The sequence below is a fragment of the Amblyraja radiata genome, chromosome 2, assembly GCF_010909765.2.
Source record: "Amblyraja radiata isolate CabotCenter1 chromosome 2, sAmbRad1.1.pri, whole genome shotgun sequence".
Taxonomy (NCBI): Eukaryota; Metazoa; Chordata; class Chondrichthyes; order Rajiformes; family Rajidae; genus Amblyraja; species Amblyraja radiata.
In genome coordinates, this window is record NC_045957.1 from 34,492,396 (window position 1) to 34,516,117 (window position 23,722).

The 23,722-nt window shown below is 41.1% G+C and overlaps 1 protein-coding gene across 5 annotated transcripts in view; it reads right to left on the bottom strand.

The window, feature by feature from the left end:
• larp4b (La ribonucleoprotein 4B) overlaps positions 1-23,722 on the bottom strand; it is a 105,827-nt gene that overhangs the window by 35,248 nt on the left and 46,857 nt on the right. For all 5 annotated transcript variants that reach the window (XM_033044760.1, XM_033044774.1, XM_033044747.1 and 2 more), the window contains 6 exons: positions 18,471-18,601; positions 9,166-9,301; positions 7,793-7,957; positions 5,077-5,170; positions 4,107-4,243; positions 2,549-2,652 (listed from right to left, as the gene is read on the bottom strand). In XM_033044760.1, coding sequence (XP_032900651.1) covers positions 2,549-2,652; positions 4,107-4,243; positions 5,077-5,170; positions 7,793-7,957; positions 9,166-9,301; positions 18,471-18,551 — 717 coding nt within the window. In that variant the 5' untranslated portion in view covers positions 18,552-18,601. The remainder of the gene's footprint in view (positions 1-2,548; positions 2,653-4,106; positions 4,244-5,076; positions 5,171-7,792; positions 7,958-9,165; positions 9,302-18,470; positions 18,602-23,722) is intronic.

Here is a 23,722-nt window from a genome sequence, read left to right on the forward strand (position 1 = left end):
CTGCGACCCGGCTCCGGTGGATGGTGACACCGGGAGCTCGTGGGTCCCCGGTGGGAGACTGCTTCACGGAGCACCAGCAATGGTAACTTCTCCCGCCCGAATTGCGTGGTTGAAAGTGGCCTGGAGCGGTGCCTTACATCGCCCTGCGCGGCTTTTACAGCCGCGGGACTTGCTAGTGCCCGCCGGGGGCTCCAACATCAAGACCCGGAGCAGGGCCTTACATCGCCCGGTGCGGCTTTAAATGGCCGCGGACTTGCTAGCGCCCGCCGGGGGCTTTGACTTTGGAAGAAGAATGGAGAGCAGGGGAGACAAGACTTTGCCTTCCATCACAGTGAGGAGGAGATTCACTGTGATGGATGTTTGTGTAAATTGTGTTGGTGTGTGTGTTGGTTCTTTTCTTGTATGACTGCAGAAACCAAATTTCGTTTGAACCTCATGTGAGGTTCAAATGACAAATAAATTGTATTGTATTGTGGAGGAGGAGGAGCCATCTTGGTGAACGGCTGCTAGCCAGCAGCCGTCCGTTTTAAATTCGTTTTTTTAATAGTTTTTAGTGAGTCCTGTTTTTTGTTTGTAGGGGATATGGTCTTTTTAATGTGGGGGTAGGTGTAAACTTTATTTCTAGGTCCCTACCTGGTCGGTGTGGCAGCCTTTTCTCCGGGCTGCCCATCGACCCGTCCTCGTGGCCTACCTGCGGGCTTGGAGCGCCGTTTCCTGGCGGGGACCGCCCAGCACCTCGGCCTCGGCGGCGGCACAGCATTGAAGCGCTGGAGCGGAGCGGGCAACGCCTTGCCTGGGTCGCCGCGCTGGACCACCGAGAGCAACATCTCCGGGTCTGCGGAGCGGAGAGGCGGCAGTGCGGAGAGGCGGCAGTGCGGCGCCGACTTTTTCATCGGGAGCCTGGGAGCTCCAAACCGGCGCAGCCATGTCGGCTTCGGCAGCCGCGGGCTCCAACCAAGAAGCGGCCGTTCCAGGTGGCCCAGCCGCCGAGAGGACTCTCCCGACGCCGGGGCAAGGCCACCCGGTGACAACGGCCAGGGACATCGGGCCTCCGTAGAGGCAATTGCGGTGGCCTCAATAGGCCTGACTTTGGGGTGAACATGGGGTGGGGACTGGACATTGTGCCTTCCTCCACAGTGCTATCCACTGTGGGGGGATGATTTTTTTGTCTAATTGTAGTCCTGTAGGTCTGTGTCCAAGGCTGCCGTGAAGAGAGAGTGGACGCTGGCGCGCTTTGGCTGCCGCTGCTCTCTCTTCACACTGTGTTTTTGATTTTCTGTTTTTGGATTGAATTCTGTTTTTAATTTGTGTCTCTGTGATGTCTTTATTACTTGTTATATTCCGATTATATGTTATTCCGATTACTATGTAAGGTGTCCTTGAGATGTCTGAAAGGCGCCCATTAAATAAAATGTATTATTATTATTATTATTGTATTACTTCATTTCACTGCAGCAGTAGCTGTGCAGTTTTGGCAAGATCCCATCTGGACAGGCACACAATTTTAGTCCACATCAAATGGGAGTGCAAAGGTTTTACCAGACTGATCCCTAGGATGGCAGGATTGAAGTATGAATAGAGATTAGATCAGCTAGGCTTATATTCTCTGAGCACATTACAAGATATTATGAAGTCAATGAAACCGTAAATAATGACACAGACTAGATGCAGGAAAGACGCTCCGCGTTGCGTGAGTCTTGAATCAGTTGTCATAGTTTGTAGGAAGGGACTGCAAATGGTGGTTTATATCGAGGATAGACACAAAGTACTGGGGTAACTCAGCGGGTCAGGCAGCAACTCTGGAGAAAAACAATGGGTGACATTTTGGGTAGGAATCCTTCTTCAGACCCAAGGGTTCATTCTGAAGAACGGTTCTGACCAGAAACATCATCTATCCCGTTTTTCCAGAGATGCTGCCTGACCCTCTGAATTACTCCAGTACTTTGTACCTATCAGATGTCATAGTCACAGGTGGTTTGCTATAGGGAACAGAGTTCAATGCATTCACAGGATGTAAATCTATTTTTTAATGCTAAAGGGATCAAGAAATGTGGGGACTAACCGGTAACCAGGGTACTAAAATGGACGGAGTCAGTCCACAAGGCCAAATGGCTTGCATTTCTTGGTTGAGGGATTTAAATTAGATCTCGCATGCATTCTGGTACTGATATCAATATTCCTAACATCTGTAACAAACTGAAGTAGTCACCACTTATTCCAGTAAAACCAGTCAAATTCCCTCCTAGCATTTTTCATGTTAATATTTATAGTGTGACAATTCATTAATTTAAAACCTTTGTACAATGCCACTTTTATAATTTACTGCTCATTTTCGAATTAATCTCCAAAATCCGCAAGCGGTCAAAATTAAAAGGTTGAGATCCTCATTTGGCCTGGGCATTAGCTTTATTGCTAATGTTTCTGAAGACCTTGAGAATAATTGGACCAGTTTACCATCCCTTACACCACATCATTCTGCGGCTTTTATTTTATAAGACTCAAAACTTTGAAATCCGATGTAACACTATTGATGTAACACTATTCTTACCTCAATAGGTGTTGACTCCGGTACTTCTCTTAGAATAACTATGCAGCGATTTTGATTTGGCCTGACCTTCTCTCCTTTCTCGTCGACTTGGACCAAAGGCAAAGCTAAATGAATTACAGATATCTTCAGTGACAATTCTTTTCAAAATAGAGTCATAGTCATACAGAATGGAAGCTGGCCCTTCGGCCTAACTTGTCCACATCGACCAACATGCCCCATCTATGCGAGTCCCACATATGTTTGGCACATATCTCTAAATCTACCCTATGTAGAAACATAGAAAAGAGATGCAGGAGTAGGCCATTCGGCCCTTCGAGCCTGCACCGCCATTCAATATGATCATGGCTGATCATCCAACTCAGTATCCTGTACCTGCTTTTTCTCCATACCCCCTGATCTCTTTAGCCACAAGGGCTACATCTAACTCCCTCTTAAATATAGCCAATGAACTGGCCTCAACTACATTCTGTGGCAGAGAATTCCAGAGATTCAACACTCTCTGTGTAAAAAATGTTTTTCTCATCTCAGTCCTAAAAGATTTCCCCCTTATCCTTAAACTGTGACCCCCTTGTTCTGGACTTCCCCAACATCGGAAACAATCTTCCTGCATCTAGCCTGTCCAACCCCTTAAGAATTTTGTAAGTTTCTATAAGAAATTTGGACATATGTACATGTCCAAATATTCCTAAAACATTGCGATAGTACCTGTCGCATCTACTTCCTCCAGCAACTTGTTCAATACACATACCACCCTTCATGTAAAAAAAAAAAAAAAGTGCCCCTAAGGTTCCGATTAAATCTCTCTCTCTCTCCCCCCCCCCCCCCCCCCCCCCCCCACCCTCTCACCTTAGACCGAGGTCCTCTGTTTTTTGATTCCCATACTCTGGATAAGAGACTGCATTTACTCAATCTTTTCCTCTCATGATTTTATACACCTCTATAAGATCGCCCCTCATTCTCCTGCGCTCCGAGGAATAAAGTCTTGGCCGACTCATCCTCTTCCCTATAGCTCAGGACCAAGTCCTGGCAACATCCTTGTAAATCTTCTCTGCACTCTTTCCAGCTTAACAACTTTCTCATAACAGGGTGACCAAAACTGAACACAATACTCTAAATGTGGCCACCAATGTCTTGTACAACTGCAACATGACTTACCAACTACTAAACTCAATACTGAGTGATAAAGGCCAATGTGCTGAAAGCCTTCTTGACCACCCCATCAACCCATGATGCCACTTTCAACGAACCATGAACCTGCACACCTCGATCCCCGTCTACAACATTTCCCAGAACCCTGCCATTCACTATGTAGGTCTTGCCCTAGTTTGACTTACCAAAGTGCAACACTCTGCACTTCTCTGTATTGAACTCTATTAGCCATTCCTCAACCCACCTGCCCAACTGATCACGATCCTGCGGCAATTTTTGACAACCATCTTTGCCATCTACACCGCTCACTTTAGTGTCAGCTACAAACTTAACCATGCCTTGTCCATTCTCATCCAAATCATTTATATCATTACTCTTTAAAACTTTTATTATAGCGCACCATACTTACATCTCAAAACGTCAATAATCAAGTCCACATCTGTGCTCAGTTTCTTCACATGGTCAAGATTTGCTACAGTCAGTATTGGTACATATTGATCACTATCCATTTGGGAGACTAGGTACATGTCAGTGGCTAGATTTTCTCTGCAAAAAAAAAAAAAAATTGAGAGCAAGATGAATTTTAGTTAAATTTGTTGCCCTTCCACGCTGCATTAATGTCGTTCACAAATTAAGGAAGTTCTGTGCACTTAAGGACCCGTTCAGAGTCGTAAAATCAGCATGAAAGCTAACGGTCCCACCAAGTTTGTGCTGGCTTCATACAAGGATAGTCCATTAATCCACTCAAAGCACTACATATTCTTTTCTTTCAGAAAGTTATTCGCTCTTCTTTGAATATTGTACTTGGGGCCCACCTCCACCATATCCCAATTATTGTGGAGAAAATAAATTGCCACATTGCTTTAATTACCATGACTTTACTGGTCCCTTTAGCTAATCAATGGTGCCCTTCATTGCAGTCTTAATACTTTTTCACAGACATTTCAAACTGGAAAACATGGTTATCATTTAAATAGCCATTAGCACACAATATGGGTAAGAGCAAATTTAAGCAAACAGATCTGCGATAGAAATGTTTGTTGATTCAACTATATTAACTCCTAATTTGCATTGTCCTCAATCAATGGAAGACATTGAACATATCTAGGAGTCAGATGGAGTTGATTTGAGTTCAAAATATATAAATAAAGCTTTGAATGCAAAATTTAGGTAGACCATTGAGGATACTGAAGGCTGTGGGAGTGCTTTGCAAATGTTCTAAATTTGGTATCCCCATCAAAAAGTATTTTACATTGGCTGCAGTTCAGAGTGTCATCCAACTGGTTCTAGCTGCACTGGGACGCACCCAGATCTAAAAGAAGGAACATAACATTCTCCCGTGGACAAAGCAACATTAAAAAGCACCATCAAGGACTCACCGAGACAAGCAGAACTCCAGTGTCTTTTTCAGCAATTCCCTAAGGTCTTCTTGACCAACAGTCTGGCCTTCCAATAGAGATTGATCTCCTCCCCCTACAAAGCAATTATGTTAGTACATTACAAGGCATGTACATCAACTTACACCTAGTGCACGTTAATAGCGCCATACAGCGTGGAAACCTGCCTACACCGACTAACGCGTCTCATCTACTCTAGCCCCACCTGCCTGCATTTGGCCCATATCACTCTAAACCTGTCCCATCCATGTACGTGTAATAGTCTCTTAAACGCTGCAATAGTCTCCGTCTCAACTATCTCCTCTGGCAGCTTGTTCCATACACTCAACTGTGTGAAAAAGTTACCCCCTAGATTCCTATTAAATTTTTCCCCCTTCATAATAAACCCATGTCCTTTGGTTCTTGACTCCTGTACTCTGGGCGAGAGGCTCTGCGTCTACCCGATCTATCCCTCTCATGATTTTGTATAACTCTATATAATCACCCCTCATCCTCCTGTGCTCCAAGGAATAGAGTCCCAGCCCACTCGACTTCTCCCGATAACTCAGGCCTTCGAGTCCTGGCAACTTCATAAATCTTCTTTGTACCCTTTCTAACTTGACATCTTTCCTGTAACATGGTGCTCCGAACTGAACACAATACTCTAATGCGGCCTCACCAATGTCTAATATAACTCCAACATGACCTCCAAACCTCTACACTCAATACTTTGACTGATGAAGGCTAATGTGCCAAAAGCCTTCTGGACCATCCTGTCCAGCTGTGATGCCACTTTCCATGAATTATGTACCTGCACTCCTAGATCCCTCCACTTTACAACACTCCCCAGAGCCATACCATTCACTTGGTAGGTCGTGCCCATGTTAACTTTCCAAAATGCAACACCTCACATTTTTCTGTATTAAATTCCATCAACCATTCCTCAGCCCACCTGGCCAACCAATTAACATCCTGTGACAATTTTTTGGCAATCATCTTCACTATCTGCAATACAATCCATTTTTGTTTTATCTGCAATCTTGCGAAGCTTGCCATGTACATTCTTCATCCAATTATTAATATAGATGACTAACAGTAAATGGGTCCAGTGCCGAACCGTTTAGGCACATAACTAATCACAGCCCTCCAGTCTGAGAAGCAACCTTCCACCATTACCCTCTGCTTCTTTCCATAAAATCAATTTTCTATCCATTCCACCATCTCTCCTTGGATCCCATGCGATCTAATCTTCCATAGCAGCCTACCATGTGGAAACGTTGAATCCTTTGCTGAAGTACTTGTATACTACATCAACAGCTCTGCTCTCAAACATTTTAGTCACATCTTCGGGAAAGAAGGCGCACGTTCACCACCCTCCAGTTTTCCAGCACCACTCCTGTATTTATTGATGATGCTTACATTTCAGCCAGGGCTCCTGCAATTTCCTCTCTAGTTTCCCCAATGTCCTCAGATATATCGGATTTGGCCCAAGAGATTTGTCTCCCTTCATACGCATCAGGACCTTCAGCGCCTCTTCGACCACAATACTAATGATTTTTTTTTGGCATGTCCAAAGCCTACCAGTTAGAGCTAATACTCATTAGCAGACCAGTGCACAATATTTTGCAATGGTCTTTGGAGGAAATAAAACAAATTGCACACGCCAACAGCAAGCAAGTACTATAGGCAAACTCTATATACCAAGTTAAGATGCCTTGTTTCAATTAACCAAGGTCCTGCTAAGAGTGCATCTAGAATATTGTGTACAATCAATATGGTTTAGCTCCCCCCAGGTACCCAATCAATATGGTATGGTCTCGCTACCCAAGGATGGATATTCTCAAAATAGACAGAGTGCAAAGATTCACCGGAATAATTTCTCAGGTTGCATGCTTGGTGAACAAGGAGAGGTTAAACAGAATAGGGCATAAACACTTGAGTTTTGAACAATGAGGATTTTGCTTAAATTCTAACTTCTGGTGGGGCAAAAATGTTAGGTGAAGAATTAATGATTTCCCTGGCTCTGATGCCGAGAAGCAGTCAATAAGATTCAATACAATGGTCAGCTATTCAGGCCCAAGATAGAAAATGCATTTCTTCACCTAGGAAGGTAGCAGATCTCTACCCAAGGCAGCTGTGATGGGCCGGGTTACTAACTATATCTTGGCTGAAATATGCAGGTTTTCAGATATTAAGAGAATGAAGAGATATGGCTGGAGCAGTCTCGCGGTGGTTAAAAGATCACTGATTTTGCTGAATGGCAGAGCAGGCACAAAGGGCCTAATAGCCTACTCCTGCTTATAATTCTTATTTATATCGTATCTAACACAATCACATTATATGGGCATCAATTACCTCATATTATGTACTAAATGTGCAAATAATCCCAAACATTGTAAAACAGCTGCATTTCACAGATCCCAAGGTTACAAAAACCTGCAAGCTTCAATTTGGATTGCAATCTGGCAAGAATGAAATGTAAGCACAACTACATTGTGCAAATAAATAGCTTTCGCTTATAGATTCAAAATTAAAACAAACTAAGACAGGCTTATAAAATCATTAAAATCCATAGCCCAATAAAATGGACACAAATAAAAACTGAAGTCAGATGACAGTTTTACCGAATGAGGATGAGATTCATAAAGCAAAACCATGGACATTTACTTGTGTGAAATGAACCAAAGAGAATGAAATAAATCGCAGTGTTCTTCATTACCTGTTTGTCTGGTTCCATGCATTGTTTCATACTCCGGGTAATAAGATTCGGTGCACTGCAGTGTGACAGCATCCAGATCGGGCTGCTCAGCAGAAGGAACTGTCAGAGTGGGCTCCTGTGATGGGCTCTGAAATGATTTGCCAGCATCACCATTGGTCTCAAAACCTGCCAAATAGAATTTAAGAGTGGATGACATTTTCATCACATACAAATTACAATTCATCGCCTACTTTCTCCAAAGCACAAGACTTTACTGGATGATGCAGCAGGGGAGGAGGCCCTCTGCTACATTGGCCGAAGGATGATCTCAACCAGAATCGCCACCTAACCATGTTCTCCAGAGACGTAGCCTGACCTTCTGAGTTACTCCAGTGTCCTTTTAGCTCATTGAATAGTTTTACATTTAATTGCACGACTCTGCAAACCTCTAAACGGAGAAAGATTAGATCTGAAGTATACAGAGGGATCAGGGTACGCTCGTGTACAATTTGCTGAAGGCTAGCACGCAAATAAATGAGAAAGCAAACAACATTATCATTTATTTCCAAAGGCGTGTAAAGGGAGATTAGATTTATCTAGGGCACTGTTGAGACACCTGAAGGACTCGTACAGGGTTGGCCTACAAATTTAAAGGATGCTAACACCTTGTAAGCAATTCAATTTTTTTTTTATTTGACTGACCCAGGGGATTCATTATAAGGAAAATGGTGAAAAGGACATTGTTGTATCCAAAGAAATGAAGGGTTTGTTTGAAATATACATAATCCCAAGAAGCATGAAGAGGATGCTTTTCCTTGTGGAATAAATTAGAATTTGGTTAGATTATAAATAATGGGATGCCAATTTAAGACATTAAGACCCTCAGTGGGTCATAATTCTTTTGGAACTTTCTTCCTCCAAGAATAATAGATGCAGTCTGAATATTTTTAAGGCAGAAGATCCTTCATACAACTAACTGGTTCAACTTGTAGTTTGTACATTCAATAGATTTTTCAGATTGTGCACACTGCAGCCTATATATGTAATTGATGGAGAAATCAATGGTCCATTGGGGTACATAGAACAGAAATGGATCCTTTGGCTCAACTTTTCCAAACAACTAAGTTGCCTAATTTGGTACTAATCAAGCAGGCAGCTTTGTGATGAACGGTATCAAACTCCAATGTTGCTGGAGCTCTGCTTATCCAGCCAATGGAAGATATATTGCATCACGCTCTCGACTTGTGCCTTGCAGGTGAATTTAAGGTGAAAATTAAATTTCTTCTCCACCAAAGTTAGCTACATAGCTATCAGCATAACAAATAGAAAATAGATTTACTGCTAAAAGATATATACATTTTTTTAAGTAGAGGTCAGAATGGAGATTTTCATACCTTCTGGGCAAGCTTCAGGAGCCCCCAGTTGTTCTTCCCAAACTTCACAGGCATTGTTTGCAGCAGCATCCAGATCTAGCACATGATTTCCCCACACTTTGGCATTAGGATTCAACTCTGAAACCTTCACAGACTCCTGTTAAAACAAGCAACTTATTTTATATTCCATACTTGAAGTAGAAAATATCTCCACAGAAATGTAACGGTTAGAAGCCGACAAATTGAGACACCACAGACCTAGGTTGAAGAAACAATATTTCACAAGTTCAGAGAATTTGTTGGGGAGAAGCACAGCATGGAAAGTATAGAAAGCAACTTCAAGTAGCAGACGTAGTCCAGGACGTCCAATAAACTGTTGAATTAAATTTAAGCACAATTTGACAAAAACAAACTTTAAAATGATTTTCTATAAATAAAAAACTAAATTTTAATAAATCAAAAACTGGAAAGCTGGGAAACAAATTTACAGAAAGCACAGTTGTACAAAAGTAAGCATATTTGTCAACAGAAGATACTGGCAGGAGATTCAGATACAGAAAATACAGAATATACTATATTCCCAGAAGATACTTGGGATTCCTACAGTGAACAGTTTTTAATCTTGTTCTACTTCTGCAGAATCATTGGGTCAGATCTGCAAGCAATTCAGCTATTATAGACAAGGTATATTGTTTCAACCTAAAAAGCTAGCATGAGCACTTGACCTCGTCGAGCTTGACCCACCCTCAATTGTACATGACCAGCTGCTAATCTTACAACCACATCCCCTTGTTCCAGGTTTTCCCACCAGTGGAAAAATCAATAACTACTTCATCATGCCTCCTTAGGATCTTATGTTCAATATTACCCCTCATTCTTCTGAAATCTAAATAATAAAGCTAATTTCTTCAGCTGTTCATGATAGAACCGTTTCCTCTCAGGAACCAATCGCTTTAATATACCTTGAATTAACTCAATTTTCAGTATATCCCTTCTCAATATTGATATTGGCATTGGTTTATCCTTGGCATGTGCCAAGATACTGTGAAAAGCTTTTGCATTCTATCCAGGCTTATCATATCATATATGTACACAACAGGTAATCCATAAGAGAAAATAAACAATGCACAACATTATGTTACAGCGGGAGAAAATGTAGAATTTATAAAGTGCAAGGACCAAATGAGGTAGATTGGAAGATCAGGAAGTGCATCCCCAGCATACGAGACATCTGTTCAAATCTGATAACAGTGGGGAGGAAGCTGTGCGTGAATCTTGTGGTACGTGTTTTTAAATCATCTGCCCGATGGGAGCCAAAGAGAAGAACAGAGAGAAAGATCGGGATGAGAGTACTGATTATGTTGGCTTATTTATTTGATGCAGTCTTTGGGAAGATAGACAAAATGTTGGAGTAACTCAGCGGGTCAGGCAGCATCTTTAAAGAAAAGGAATAGGTGACGTTTTGTGTTGAGCTTCGAGCCGAAACATCACTAATTTTCTCCAGAGATGCTGCCTGACTGCTGAGTTACTCTAGCATTGTGTGTCTATCTTCAAAGCATCTGCAGTTCCTTCCTACACATTGGGTTTGTGGGAGCTGGTTTATGCGATGCACTTGGCTGCATTCACATCTTGCCATCTTGCACAAACCTGTTGCGATACCAAGCTGCAAAGCATCCATAGAAATTGGCACATCGTCTGAGACATTTCCCAGAGGCTCTCAGAGGAAGTCGAGGCATTGATGTCATTCCTTAGCTGCAGCATCAATGTGGTTAGATCAGGGCAGCTTGAAGCTCTCATCGACTCCACTTCAGCACCACTAATACAGACTGGGACATGTACGCCTCCCTGATTCCTGAAGTTGATAACCAGTTCCTTCACTTTGCTAACATTGAGGGAGAGGATGCTGTCTTGACACCAGGACACCATTATTAAATGTACAATTATGGAAAGTCCGAGTAAGTTGGCCACTGTAGTCAATTTTATAAACATTTATTATAACAAGACTATTTGGCCTTTATATGCATACCAGCTGATTCTGAAAAATAATTTAAAATCAGAAATGAAAACTCTTTTCACATACAGACTGTCTGACTGTGAAGTGCTTCCAGCATTTTCTGTTAATATTTTAAAATAATCCAACTGCCTAGCTGTGCACATTCTATTCAGCCACAGCATCCCCGGTGCTCCTTCAAGTCATTTTAAAATGCAAAATGCACTTCTATCTCCTATCCAGTCAATTTAAAACATACAATTTAAAACATATGTGCCTACATGTCCCTTCAATCTCAACTCCCTTCTTACTGGTCTTTCTTCCCTCTATTTGCCCTTACCAGAAATAATTAATGTAAACCTTTCAATTTTATGTGTTGATTAAATCTCAACTCTAAGAAAACACTAACGTGGGATAACCTTTAACTAAGCCTCTTTGTTTCAGCATCATCGTCACATCTCCCCCGAATCCTCTATTATATTCTTGTATACTCATCAGAATTCAGCTACTGCTGGGTACAATTGGCCTTCCATATAATGCTTCAGCAAATGCTCATTTTTTGGCATTGAACAATGTAAAAAATAGGATTAAATATCTGAAGAATATGTACAGTCTTGTCGCACCGTAAAATGAAGAGGAATTGGCTGCCTCAAATTCTTTCTAGAGCTGTGCGGGGAACAGTCAATATGAAATGAGGCTGCAATATGTCAATTGATTTTAGTTTTCCTTTGCTTTGTTCACATCATCCTCCATTTATCTGCTTCGCACTGGTCAAATTATGGTTATAAACCCAAGTAGCTAATTTCAGACAAACCTCAACTTTAATCTTTCCTTCCTCTGTCATACTCTCAAACCTTTTTCTGACAGAAAGTATTGGTAACAAATATTAATCCAAACAATCTGTTTAAGGTCACATACACACACACATTTCCATTACCTACATTAGCATCTCAATTATGCTGCAATTCTGTCTCATTCTTTGGATTGTTATACTAATCAAAAATGGCCAAAAGCCAGCTGACCTTGTAAGCACTGACAACAGGCTGACACTGACAAATTGTATGTTTTATTATGTTCATTATAGCCACGTGTGCCAAAATCATGAAAAACAGTGTGCGCTATGCATGGACATCATCCCATGTAAAAACATCAGGTAATGCTAAAGGATAAAATAAACAGTGCAGAATAGTGTTACAGCTGCAAAGAATGTGCAAGGGCAGCAACAAGGTAGTTTGCAAGTTTGGGATATTCATTAGTAAACGAGGAATCCTTTCAACAGCCTACTAACAGCAAGGAAGCCACCATTGCTGAATTGGGCGATACTTGCTTTTAAGCTTCTGTACCTTCAGCCTGATGGGAGACGAAAAAGGAAGATGAAATGTGAGTGGTCCTTGATCAAGTTACAGATTTAAACAAATGCCCCCAAACTAATTCACCTCAGTCAATATCTTAATGAATACTGTCGGAAGGAACTGCAGATGCTGGTTTAAACTGAAGATAAAACACAAAAAGCTGGAGTAAATCAGCGGGTTAGAGGGCATATCTGGAGAAACGGAATAGGTTATTGGAATTATTAATGGGAGATTGGACGTTCCATGAGCTTGGTAGACTCTGGGTCAAAATAGCTTAAGGGCCTGTCCCACTGTACGAGCTAATTCAAGAGTACTCCCGAGTTTCCCCCGATTCGAACTCGGAGAATTACGGTAATAGCCGCTCGTAGGTACTCGGGGCTCTCGTGGACATTTTTCAACGGTCGAGACCCTTCTTAAGACTCAACCCGAAATGTCACCTATTTTTTTTCTCCGGAGATGCTGTCTGACATGCTGAGTTACTTCAGCTTTTTGTGTCTATCTTAATGAATACGGTATTTTGATTACAAAAGGATCACGTTGCTGCAAAAGGCATGGTTACAAGATTTAGTAAATCAAAATTGGGTCAGATGTATCACATGGATTATAGCTCATCCGCTTCCAATAGAGCAGCATACTATTCGTATAGTATAAAATAGAATAAAATTGAAGATTTATATCCTAGAGCCACTACCGTTAATTCCGAAGCTTCCTTATAACATTAAAGGGCCTGTCCCACGATACGAGGTAATTCAAGAGCTCTCCCGAGTTTAAAAAAAATAAATCAAACTCGTGGTAAGCACGTAGATTGTATGTAGCGGGTACGTCGGAGCTCGGGGCGTCTCTTAGCAGCTCGTAACTCTAATGGCAGGTACTTGGGAAACAAAGTAAGCTCGTGAAGATTTATCAACATGGTGAAAAATGTCCACGAGAGCCCGGAGTACCTACGAGCGGCTATTACCGTAATTCTCCGAGTTCGAATCGGGGGAAACTCGGGAGTACTCTTGAATTAGCTCGTACAGTGGGACAGGCCCTTAAGCTATTTTAACCCAGTCTACCAAGCTCATGGAACGTCCAAAATCCCATTAATAATTCCAGTAACCTATTCCTTTCATTTCCATCAGCTTCCCCCCCCCACCCCATCCAGATTTGATCCATCAATGACAAACTGACAGTTTTTCACAGTGGCCAATTAACCTGCCAACCAATATATCTAGGAATTTGCAAGGGAACCGGAGCACCCAGGGAAGCCACAACACCACAGGGAGAACAGCCGAGACAACACGGAAGTTCAGAATTAAGCTGTAAGTCAGCGTCTCTATTACTGGTGCTGCCGTGCCACTTAATGAATTTAAGAATTAATACATAAAACACTTAAATGAACAAACTCTATTCTACATTTAGGGACTGTACATCATGTTTTAAAATCATTTTTGCCATTTCTGCAAACAATACCACAGAAACCAACAAAAAAGCAATTTCTACACTTCAGTCAGGGAACCACACAGCTTAATGATTCAAAATTCCACTATCATAATGCTAATTACTTCTCACAGCTGCTCCATGTAGAGAAGAGCTTCTTTTAAATGTCGACGGGATCATCAACAGACCATGTTAGGCTTGGCTTTCAGTTAGATGAGAAGCCCAAATGTGAAGCAGATGGATTATAAAGGGAAACTGGTGCTCATTATTATCCACATCCACCAGATCTACTGCACAAATAGTTTGATATAGATTTGATATCTATATCAGTTATCGAAAAAAACATCCTCATTTTTATTTTGCAACTCCCAAAACATATGCAATTCAATTTTTCCATGTAGAAATTAGCATGAACGATGTGGGAGCAACACAACGTCTCACTGCTACAAAGGACAATCCCCAATAGCATCTGCCATGCAAAAAAATACATTTGCCATTCAAAATTATCCTTTTCAGGGAGAAAAAAAAATTACAATTTTTCTCCAGCACAGACCATCTACAAGGTTTTCACCTCTCCCTACATTTATCTTATCAACACTTCAAATTTCTCGGCTCTTCTCTGACCTGTTTACCAGCCTGTTTTTCCCCCCCCATGGACCAATAGTTCCCTGGGTTCTATGTCGTTCATCAAATTAGAATCATTTCTCAGGGAATCTTCACTAGCATTTCTTGGCAGCGTTTTGAGCTTACATCTATTGACTCATCATGATCTTTGCAACTATCCATTATCTGGAACCATACCTACATTTGCAGTCTGTGCAGTGTTCAGGGTCACTGTTTTGTGCGTTTACTAATTTGTATTGTATCCCTACTTTCAATTACTTCAAGTGCAGCCCAGGATTCAGCTTGCAGTATTAATTTCGCTTTTGAATTATCATTTCAACTTTGATTCTTTAAACTCTTTCCACATTGCTAACTGAAGCAGAAATCCATGTTTTGCAGTCACTGAAAATTCCTGCACTGTAAAGTTGTGCTCTATGAAACAAACTCCCAATAGAACACCACACTAATCAACACCCATGTGTTAACATTATCGCTTCTGAGGCAGTTTAAGATACATGTGCTACTGCCACTCAAATCTTTGTAGCACAGCTCAGTATTTCAAAATTAATGTCACCAATTTTCAGTTTGCTAAGACTTTGTAATATAGATTCTAGTAAATATACCATTTAAGATTGTAAAAGTCTAAATTAAATTAAATAGCTAGATTCCAGATTTAAATAAACATTAATTCATCGTTTCTTGAGTCAATTGTTGGAAATGCAACCATTGGTTGGTTCACTTGGAACTTAACCGTAGGAAGTGGTTACAGGTTCTTACAATTGCTACCTTCAAATGTTATTATTACAGCATGATGCTTGAGCAGTCAAAATGTCGGTTGTTCCCACAAGATCGTATATCTAATAATGGAAATTCACAGGAACCGCTATTTCAAGTTCCATTAAACACTTACAGTGCCCTCCATAATGTTTGGGACAAAGACCCATCATTTATTTATTTGCCTCCGTTCTACACAATTTGAGATTTGTAATAGAAAAAAAAAAATCACATATTGTTAAAGAGCATATTGTCAGATTTTATTAAAGGCAATTTTTATACATTTTAGTTTCTCCATGAAGAAATTACTGCAATGTTTATACATGGACACCCCCCATTTCTGGGCACCATAATATTTGGGACACATGGCTTCACAGGCGTTTAATTGCTCGGGTGTGTTTAATTGCCTCCTTAATGTAGGTATAAGAGAGCTCTCAGCACCTAGTCTTTCCTCCAGTCTTTCCATCACCTTTGGGAACTTTTATTGCTGCTTATCAACACGAGGACCAAAGTCGTGCCAATGAAAGTCAAAGAAGCCATTATGAGACTGAGAAAACAGAATAAGACTGTTAAGAGACATCAGCCAAATCCTAGGTTTACCAAAATTAACTGTTTGGAACGTCATTAAGAAGAAAGCGAGCACTGGTGAGCTTACTAATCGCAAAGGGACTGGCAGGCCAAGGAAGACCTCCACAACTGCTGACAGAAGATTTCTGTCTATAATAAAGAAAAATCCCCAAATACCTGTCCAACAGATCAGAAACACTCTTCAGGATTCAGGTGTGGATTTGTCAATGACCACTTTTCGCAGAAGAACAGAAATACAGGGGCTACACTGCAAGATGCAAACCACTGGTTAGCTGCAAAAATAGGATGGCCAGGTTACAGTTTGCCAAGAAGGACTTAAAAGAGCAACCACAGTTCTGAAAAAGGTCTTGTGGACAGATGAGACGAAGATGAACTTATATCAGAGTGATGGCAAGAGCAAAGTATGGAGGAGAACACAAACTGCCCAAGATCCAAAGCATACCACCTCATCTGTGAAACACGGCGGTGGGGGTGTTATGGCCTGGGCATGTATGGCTGCTGAAGGTACTGGCTCACTTATCTTCATTGATGATACAACTGCTGATGGTAGTAGCATAATGAATTCTGAAGTGTATAGACACATCCTATCTGCTCAAGTTCAAACAAATGCCTCAAAATACATTGGCCGCCAGTACATTCTACAGCAAGATAATGATCCCAAACATACTGCTAAAGCAACAAAGGAGTTTTTCAAAGCTAAAAAAGTCGATTCTTGAGTAGCTAAGTTAATCACTGGATCTGAACCCAATTGAGCATGCCTTTTATATGCTGAAGAGAAAACTGAAGGTGACTAGCCAGAGAAGACACTCAGCAACTGGTGATGTCCATGAATCGCAGACTTCAAGCATGCAAAGGGTATGCAACAAAATATTAAACATGACTACTTTCATTTACATGACATTGCTGTGTCCCAAACATTATGGTGCCCTGAAATGGTGGGACTATGTGTGAACACTGCTGTAATTTCCACATGATGAAACCAAAATGTAGAAAAATGGCCTATATTTATCAATGTGCACTTTTACCACAGTAAAAAAATGTTTTTTAATTACAAATCTCAAATCGTGGAGTACATATGCAAATAAATAAATAATGACGCGTCTTTGTCCCAAACATTATGGAGGGCACTGTGAGTGAAAGTGGGCCCATTAGACAAATACTTCAAACGCTCCAATAGTCGACGTGCATTATTGAAATTTAGGTAACATTATCAATCACCATAAAATTATACACACATTTTTAATTTTTAATGCAGCTATCAAGATTTTTATATTTTTTAGTAGTCGGAGTTATTCATATATCAAAGGCAACTGATCACAACCTTACTTCAACAGGCAATTCGTTTTAAAGGGAAAAATATAATTTGAGGGGAAAACAGGAAACAGACTTTAATCTACAAATGCTCTTTTTTGGAGTGAGGACGGGTTGCAGAAGACTAGAAAGCTTTGTGTTAAATACTATATCGATCTGATATAGTTTCACGTTGGAAAACTTGCAAGAGATAATATGTACCCTCCCAAGACACAAAATAATGCATTTCGCTTCTAAAGATATGCATGTGATTTTTCTAGTCCTCGGAAACTAGCACCAATAGATTCAAAATATTTCCATATAGAATGTATGTTATTTGAAACTTGCATCAGTTCAACTCAATTGTCACACTCAATTTAGGTACTCCGTCCAAGTTTATCCAAGGCACACGTGGACATCCAGATCTCACATTTGAATACAGTACTGAAATGGCTCTGAATGCTCTAATTTATTTCAGTGTAGAGATATCGCAAAGAAACAGGCCCTACAGGCTGCTGAATCCACGCCACACCCATTCACCCTATGTTATCCCGTTTCTCACTCGCCTCCAACACATAAGGGGCAATTTGCAGAGGCCAATTAATCTGTAAACGCACAAGTTTTTGGAATTTAGGTGGAAACCGTAACACCCAGAAGAAACCGATTCAAGAGGGAGAACATTGAAACTCCACAGTTCATAGCATCCGCAGCGCTCAAGGTCATGATCGACCCTGGGTCTCTGACGCGATGAGGCAGCAGCTCTACTAGCTGGGCCGCCGTGTCACCCTAACTGCATATTTTTCCATGAGACTTTATACTAATGCCCCACCTGTTATCAATATTAAGGACACAGCAATATTTAAACAGCAAGGGAATTGCCGATTAACTGACATGGTCTTGTAACAAAGTAAAGAGTCCTTCAATTCAAAGCGGTTGAAGGTCTGAGCATACACTGCCTATTAAAACAGCATTACTTTAAAGCTCAATAATGTGAAAGCTTCCATACAAATTGAAAAAAAAAAATCATATGCAAATGCAGCGACTATTCAAAAAAGTGTAATCCTGCATTAATGTAGTGCCTAACACAACATTAGGGCTCAAAACATGCTATTGGATAGGTTAGTATCAGAAATAAGTGGTCTACCTCCTCACTTTCTCACTCTGCAAAGTTTATTTAAAAACATTTGTATCGCCATACATGTGACAATAATACACCAATTATATTGTTGATGGTCAAAACATTTAACTAAACCAACAAGCTTTCTGATCCAAACTAACAGCATAACTAATAGGTAACAGTTGCAACTTACCAGTGGGGTACTGTCGACAACCTCTTGGACTTGCTGCACCTGCGGTTCAGCCACAACTTTAGTGTCCTGATCAGAAGTCATGAGCCGTCTCCTTTCTGGCTCCGTAGAGGGAATTTTATTTGTCAAAGAATCTGTGAACCAAAATATCCATGAGCAATTCATATTTACGTCCATTCAAAGCAAGAATGAATCCCATTTTGTTTTCATTTGTGCAACAAAAGAGAAACAATAGATTCCAATGTTATCAGTTACAAAAAAAACTGCTGAAATTAAATCTGGAGAACACAAGATTCCTCCCCCATACAGTAGATTATTAGATTGCAACGGGTTAAGGCAAGGCAAATTGTTTATTTGCCAATAAGTTAGCACAATAAATGTTAAGTATTCAAAATTTATGGAGTTTCGAGCACGATTCAATGTGGAATTAATTCTCAGCCACAAACTACTAAAGCAGACCCCATACATTTTGAACAATCGTCAGACAGCACAGAATTCTACTGGCGCAAGAAACAATACCCAGAAGGATGCTTACCACCTTAAATGGCGTTATACTACAACAGTGTAGGATTTATAAACGAGTTCCTCAAAAAGCAAATGGTTCAAATAGAACCATGCAACTTTGATGCTGTACTTTCTACCTTTCTATCTTTAGTAACCCTTCCTGCTTGAAAAAACTCTTTTGAAGTGCAGAACTGCAAAGTACTGCTAACAGAACACATCACTTGGTGTTCACTCACAAAATCCTCTTATCATGATCAGTTTTGCATCAAGGAATAAAAAAAGTTCACAACTGTAATGATCCACAGAGCCCTGAAGAGAAACGTTAATCTTTTTTCATCTGCAGCAATTGCAGAATATGCTCTCTTCAAATACACATAGCTTTACAACATTAAATTTGAAATATGGGCATCACGACCAACATTACTTCCCCACCCTTTATCATTGTCAAGAAAAGAAACCTACTTACATTTGTACAGGCATATTGGACAAATTACAATGATGCAAACTACAGACAGTTCTGCTATAATGTGCATTTCCCCAAGGTGAATCTGATATAAAACAAGTGATGAATAAAGTTAAAGCATCCTATAACGCAGGTCGAATTGTTTATAACTCCATCTCAATCTGGAACTAGAGAATCACATGTAACTTTGGAAATTGACAAGCAGAGAATTGCTATTTTGGATTTCGACACCATGGGAAGGGGAGAGAAACCCTGTTCCCCGCAGTAATAAGACATAATTCTCCCTCAAAATCAAACTGGCTGCTTTAACTGTGGGTGGCCAATGAAATTGACAAGCAGCCTGTTCTGTTGACACTTGTGCAAGTAAACGCCATTAAACAACGTAACATACAGCCTTTAGTAATTTTCGCTTGCAGTGACAAAGATAAATGCATTGTTATTGTATTGAACTTTTTATTGCAAGTCTAAAAAAAACAATAACCGTGGAAACCAAGAGTTACTTTTTCAGGTTGAAAACCCCTCAGAACTATTCGTGAAGTTACATATATCAGTGTCCTCCGTTTTTCAGAAGTCCTAATTAAACACAGATAGGTAAAAAATGTATTGGATTCACTCAAGTATGGTTTTATTAGCAGTAAATATTTGATTAAGGTGTCAGAAGATAAAGGGGCTCCCCAGGTTTGGAAGGACCTGACATATGGATATTTGGCTTTACACTAATTGTCACATACATTAAGCATTTTTCAAAATAGTAACTATGGATTAGGTATATATTCCATTAATTTAATTATGCGTAGTGCTTGGGCGAAAATTTGCTGAAATGAAAAAATGAAGCCAATGTCTGTGGAGGAATAGAGCGAGGGTAGCTACAGTAATACAAACATTTCTGATTTATGAAGAAATCAGTTAACAGGCACTTCTCAGGAACAGTATCCCAGCACAGCGAATGCCAGTATGTTTCTTTAGAAATTGTAGATGAAATGAAAAAATAAATAAAAGACTCACCGCAACAGATCTGGTGAAATGGCCAGATATGGCAGAACAAATTCAATGTAAAAAAAAAAGATAGATTTTAGCAGCAGGAAGTCACTCAATTTATGGAGAGAGAAAAAAAAGCTGGGCATGTTGTATCCAGAGGATGGCAGCCCAAAGTCTCAAAGCAATTCATAAAGTAAATGGGAGTTTGGCACTGCACAAAAGCAAGCAAGTTATGCTAAACCTGCATTAAAAAATGGCTTAGCTGCAGATTACTTGTCGTCCCCAATTCTGAGCACCACTCCAAAAAGGACTGACAGTTGCAAAAGTTAATTTATGAACAAAAGGTAGCAATAAATTAAAAGGAAGATGGCAATGCAGGAAGGCACAGTTGATGTAGAAGGTCAGCCCGTGTCCTACATTGTAAGTGTTCAATTACTATACATAACTACTGCAGATCCTCCACAAACCTGTTGCAGACTTTAGAACAGATCCTTATGGCAAACGTTGACTACGCCAACCATTACGTTAAATTAAACATAAAGGAGGATGGATGGCTGTTGGGGGCAACTTCCAAGCTCTAGCGCCATCTTGCAACTTCCACTGAAATAGCTGAACATTTATGCAAGTTTTTATATTTCTTACTTCAAGGCCTGGTGTCCTGGTAGCACTGTTTCAAAGAAGTAAGGATCGGCCTGCTTTAGTGCGATGCCATCCCGTACACCTGCAGATCATCGTATTTGTAGTCAGCCACGAGGGGCACTCCAGCAGCTAGTCACGAGTGGCTTGAGCACAGCCTGCGGCAGCTATCTGGTGCAGTGGTGGGATAAGCCAAAGGTGTCGAGGTAGGCCATGTTAACCCCTACGAACCTCTATTCATCCAGTGCTGCCAGGCCATAAAGTGAGAAATAAGAACCTGCAGACCAGTTCAGACCAAAATCAGGCGTTGCAAAATAATTCCAGAACATGGGACTCTGTGCTGTGCCATCAAATCTATTGTGCTCGTATGGTAATGATTTGACTGGGTAGCATGCAGAACAAGCATTTCACTCTGCATATGGCAATAAATAAAGGAAACCTAAACAATATGTTTATGAGAAAGAGTATTGTGCAGAGTTCTGGTTGCCTAGTTATAGTGAGGGAGGATGTCATTAAGATAGAAAGGGTACTGAAAAGATTTACAAGGATGTTGCCAGTACATGAGGTTTTGAGTTATAAGAGTAGTGGATAGATTAAAAAGAGTCTGCTGCCCCCAGCGAGCATCTTTTTGTGCTATAAAACTCTACATTCTGACCTTCCATGGTAATGTGTTCAAAGTGCCTGTCATTCTCTATATTGGACACTTGCTTCACAAATCGCCTTTAAGCTTTTCCCCTCTCACCTTAAGCACATTACTGTGCTGGTAGAAAGACCCAGAATTTACCCTAGGCTCTCCAATCCCAGCAACCCACTGGTGAACCTCTGCTGTTCTCTCCAAAGACTCACATCTTTCCTGTAATGCAGTTATCAGATAGGCACAACCCAATTTCAATTCCCCTTTTAAAAACCACTTGCCCCAATAAATTGAGACACATTGTCACAGGAAGCAACTAAATCGGCACAATTTACATTTGATATTAGTTATTTCTGGTTATTCATGGGATGACCACTCACTTTAATTACGTGGCAGTACTAAGAATTTTGCAGCACACCAACAATGTTGTATTTCACATGTTCTTCTAAGCACAACTTGCTTAATGCAATCCCAGAGACCACATTGGTAGTGCTATTAGTAGTATTTCATCAATAACCAACTAGTAGTATTTTTAGTAGTAATTAGTAGTAGTAATTAGTAGTATTTCAACAATAACCAAATAATGCAGAAGAATGGGCTCCCGCAAGGGTCAGTTTTAGCCCCAACCTTGTTCAACCTTTACACAAATGACCTACCCACCACCAAATCCCGCAAATTCATCTATGCAGATGACATCTGTTTGGCCTTCCAAGCACCAGATTTTGGTACATTGGAACAGGTGCTCAATGAAGACCTTGCTAAACTGGACGAGTACTGCAAAACCTGGCGCCTAAAACCAAGCCCAGCAAAAACGGTCTCCAGTGTGTTCCACCTCCATAATGCAGAAGCCACAAGAGAACCAAACATCTATCTGAGCAGGACCAAACTGAAGTATGCCCCCACTCCAACCTACCTCGGAGTGACCCTTGACAGGACCCTATCCTTCAAGGAACATCTTAAAAGAACAGCAGCTAAGGTGAAGTCCAGAAACAATCTCCTCAGTAAGCTTGCTGGCTCAAAGTGGGGGGCAGCAGCCCCCACACTGCGCATTTCAGCACTAGCCCTTGCATTTTCTTCAGCCGAATATTGTGCCCCTGTTTGGTCCAGGTCATCCCACACACACCATGTGGATACCCAATTGAACTCAACAATGAGGATCATCACAGGAACAATCCGCTCAACACCAATCCCCTGGCTCCCTGTCCTATCCAACATAGCCCCTCCACACATCCAGCGAGTAGTCCTCACTCAAAGGATGCTCCAAAAGACCAAAAACTCCCCTCATCTGCCAATTCACATGGACATCTTCAACCCACCCACTGCTCGACTTCCATCTAGACGACCAATTTGGAAGAGCCCACCACCAGCTGATTTCACCATCCAATCAGCTTGGAAAAGGGAATGGGAGTCCAAGGACGTCCCAAATAAACATCTGGTGTCAGACCCCACCCTACCGGTCCCTGGCACCAATCTCCCAAGGAAGCAGTGGACGACGCTGAATAGATTCAGGACTGGACATGGCCCCTGCTTGGCCAGCCTTCACAAATGGGGCAGCAGTCCAACCCCATGGTGTGCTTGTGGAGAGCAGCAAACAATGCAACACATCATTGAAGCATGCCCTCAACAAAGACTCAAAGGAGGACTTGTCACCCTTCATACAGCAGATCAAGAGGCAACAGCTTGGCTAAAGGACTTTGCATTCGCTAAATAAATAATAACCAACTCACCAGTGCTTAATTTGGGTTTTGTAAGGCCCATTCTCAACCCCAGCACACCCTTTTTCCAAATATGGGTCGGAACTGAATTCCAGCAATTAACAATTATGACAACTAGGTAGTTTTGACTTTCTCGGTCATAGAGCCATACAGTGTGGAAACAGGCCCACCGACAGACCTTGTCCATGATAACCAAATTGAGATACTGAGATCCCATTTGCCTGCATTTGGCCTATAGCCCTCTGAACCCTTCCTATTCATATATCTATCCAACTAGAAAGTCATAATTGTGCCCACTTCTTTAGATTCCAGATAAGTACTACCC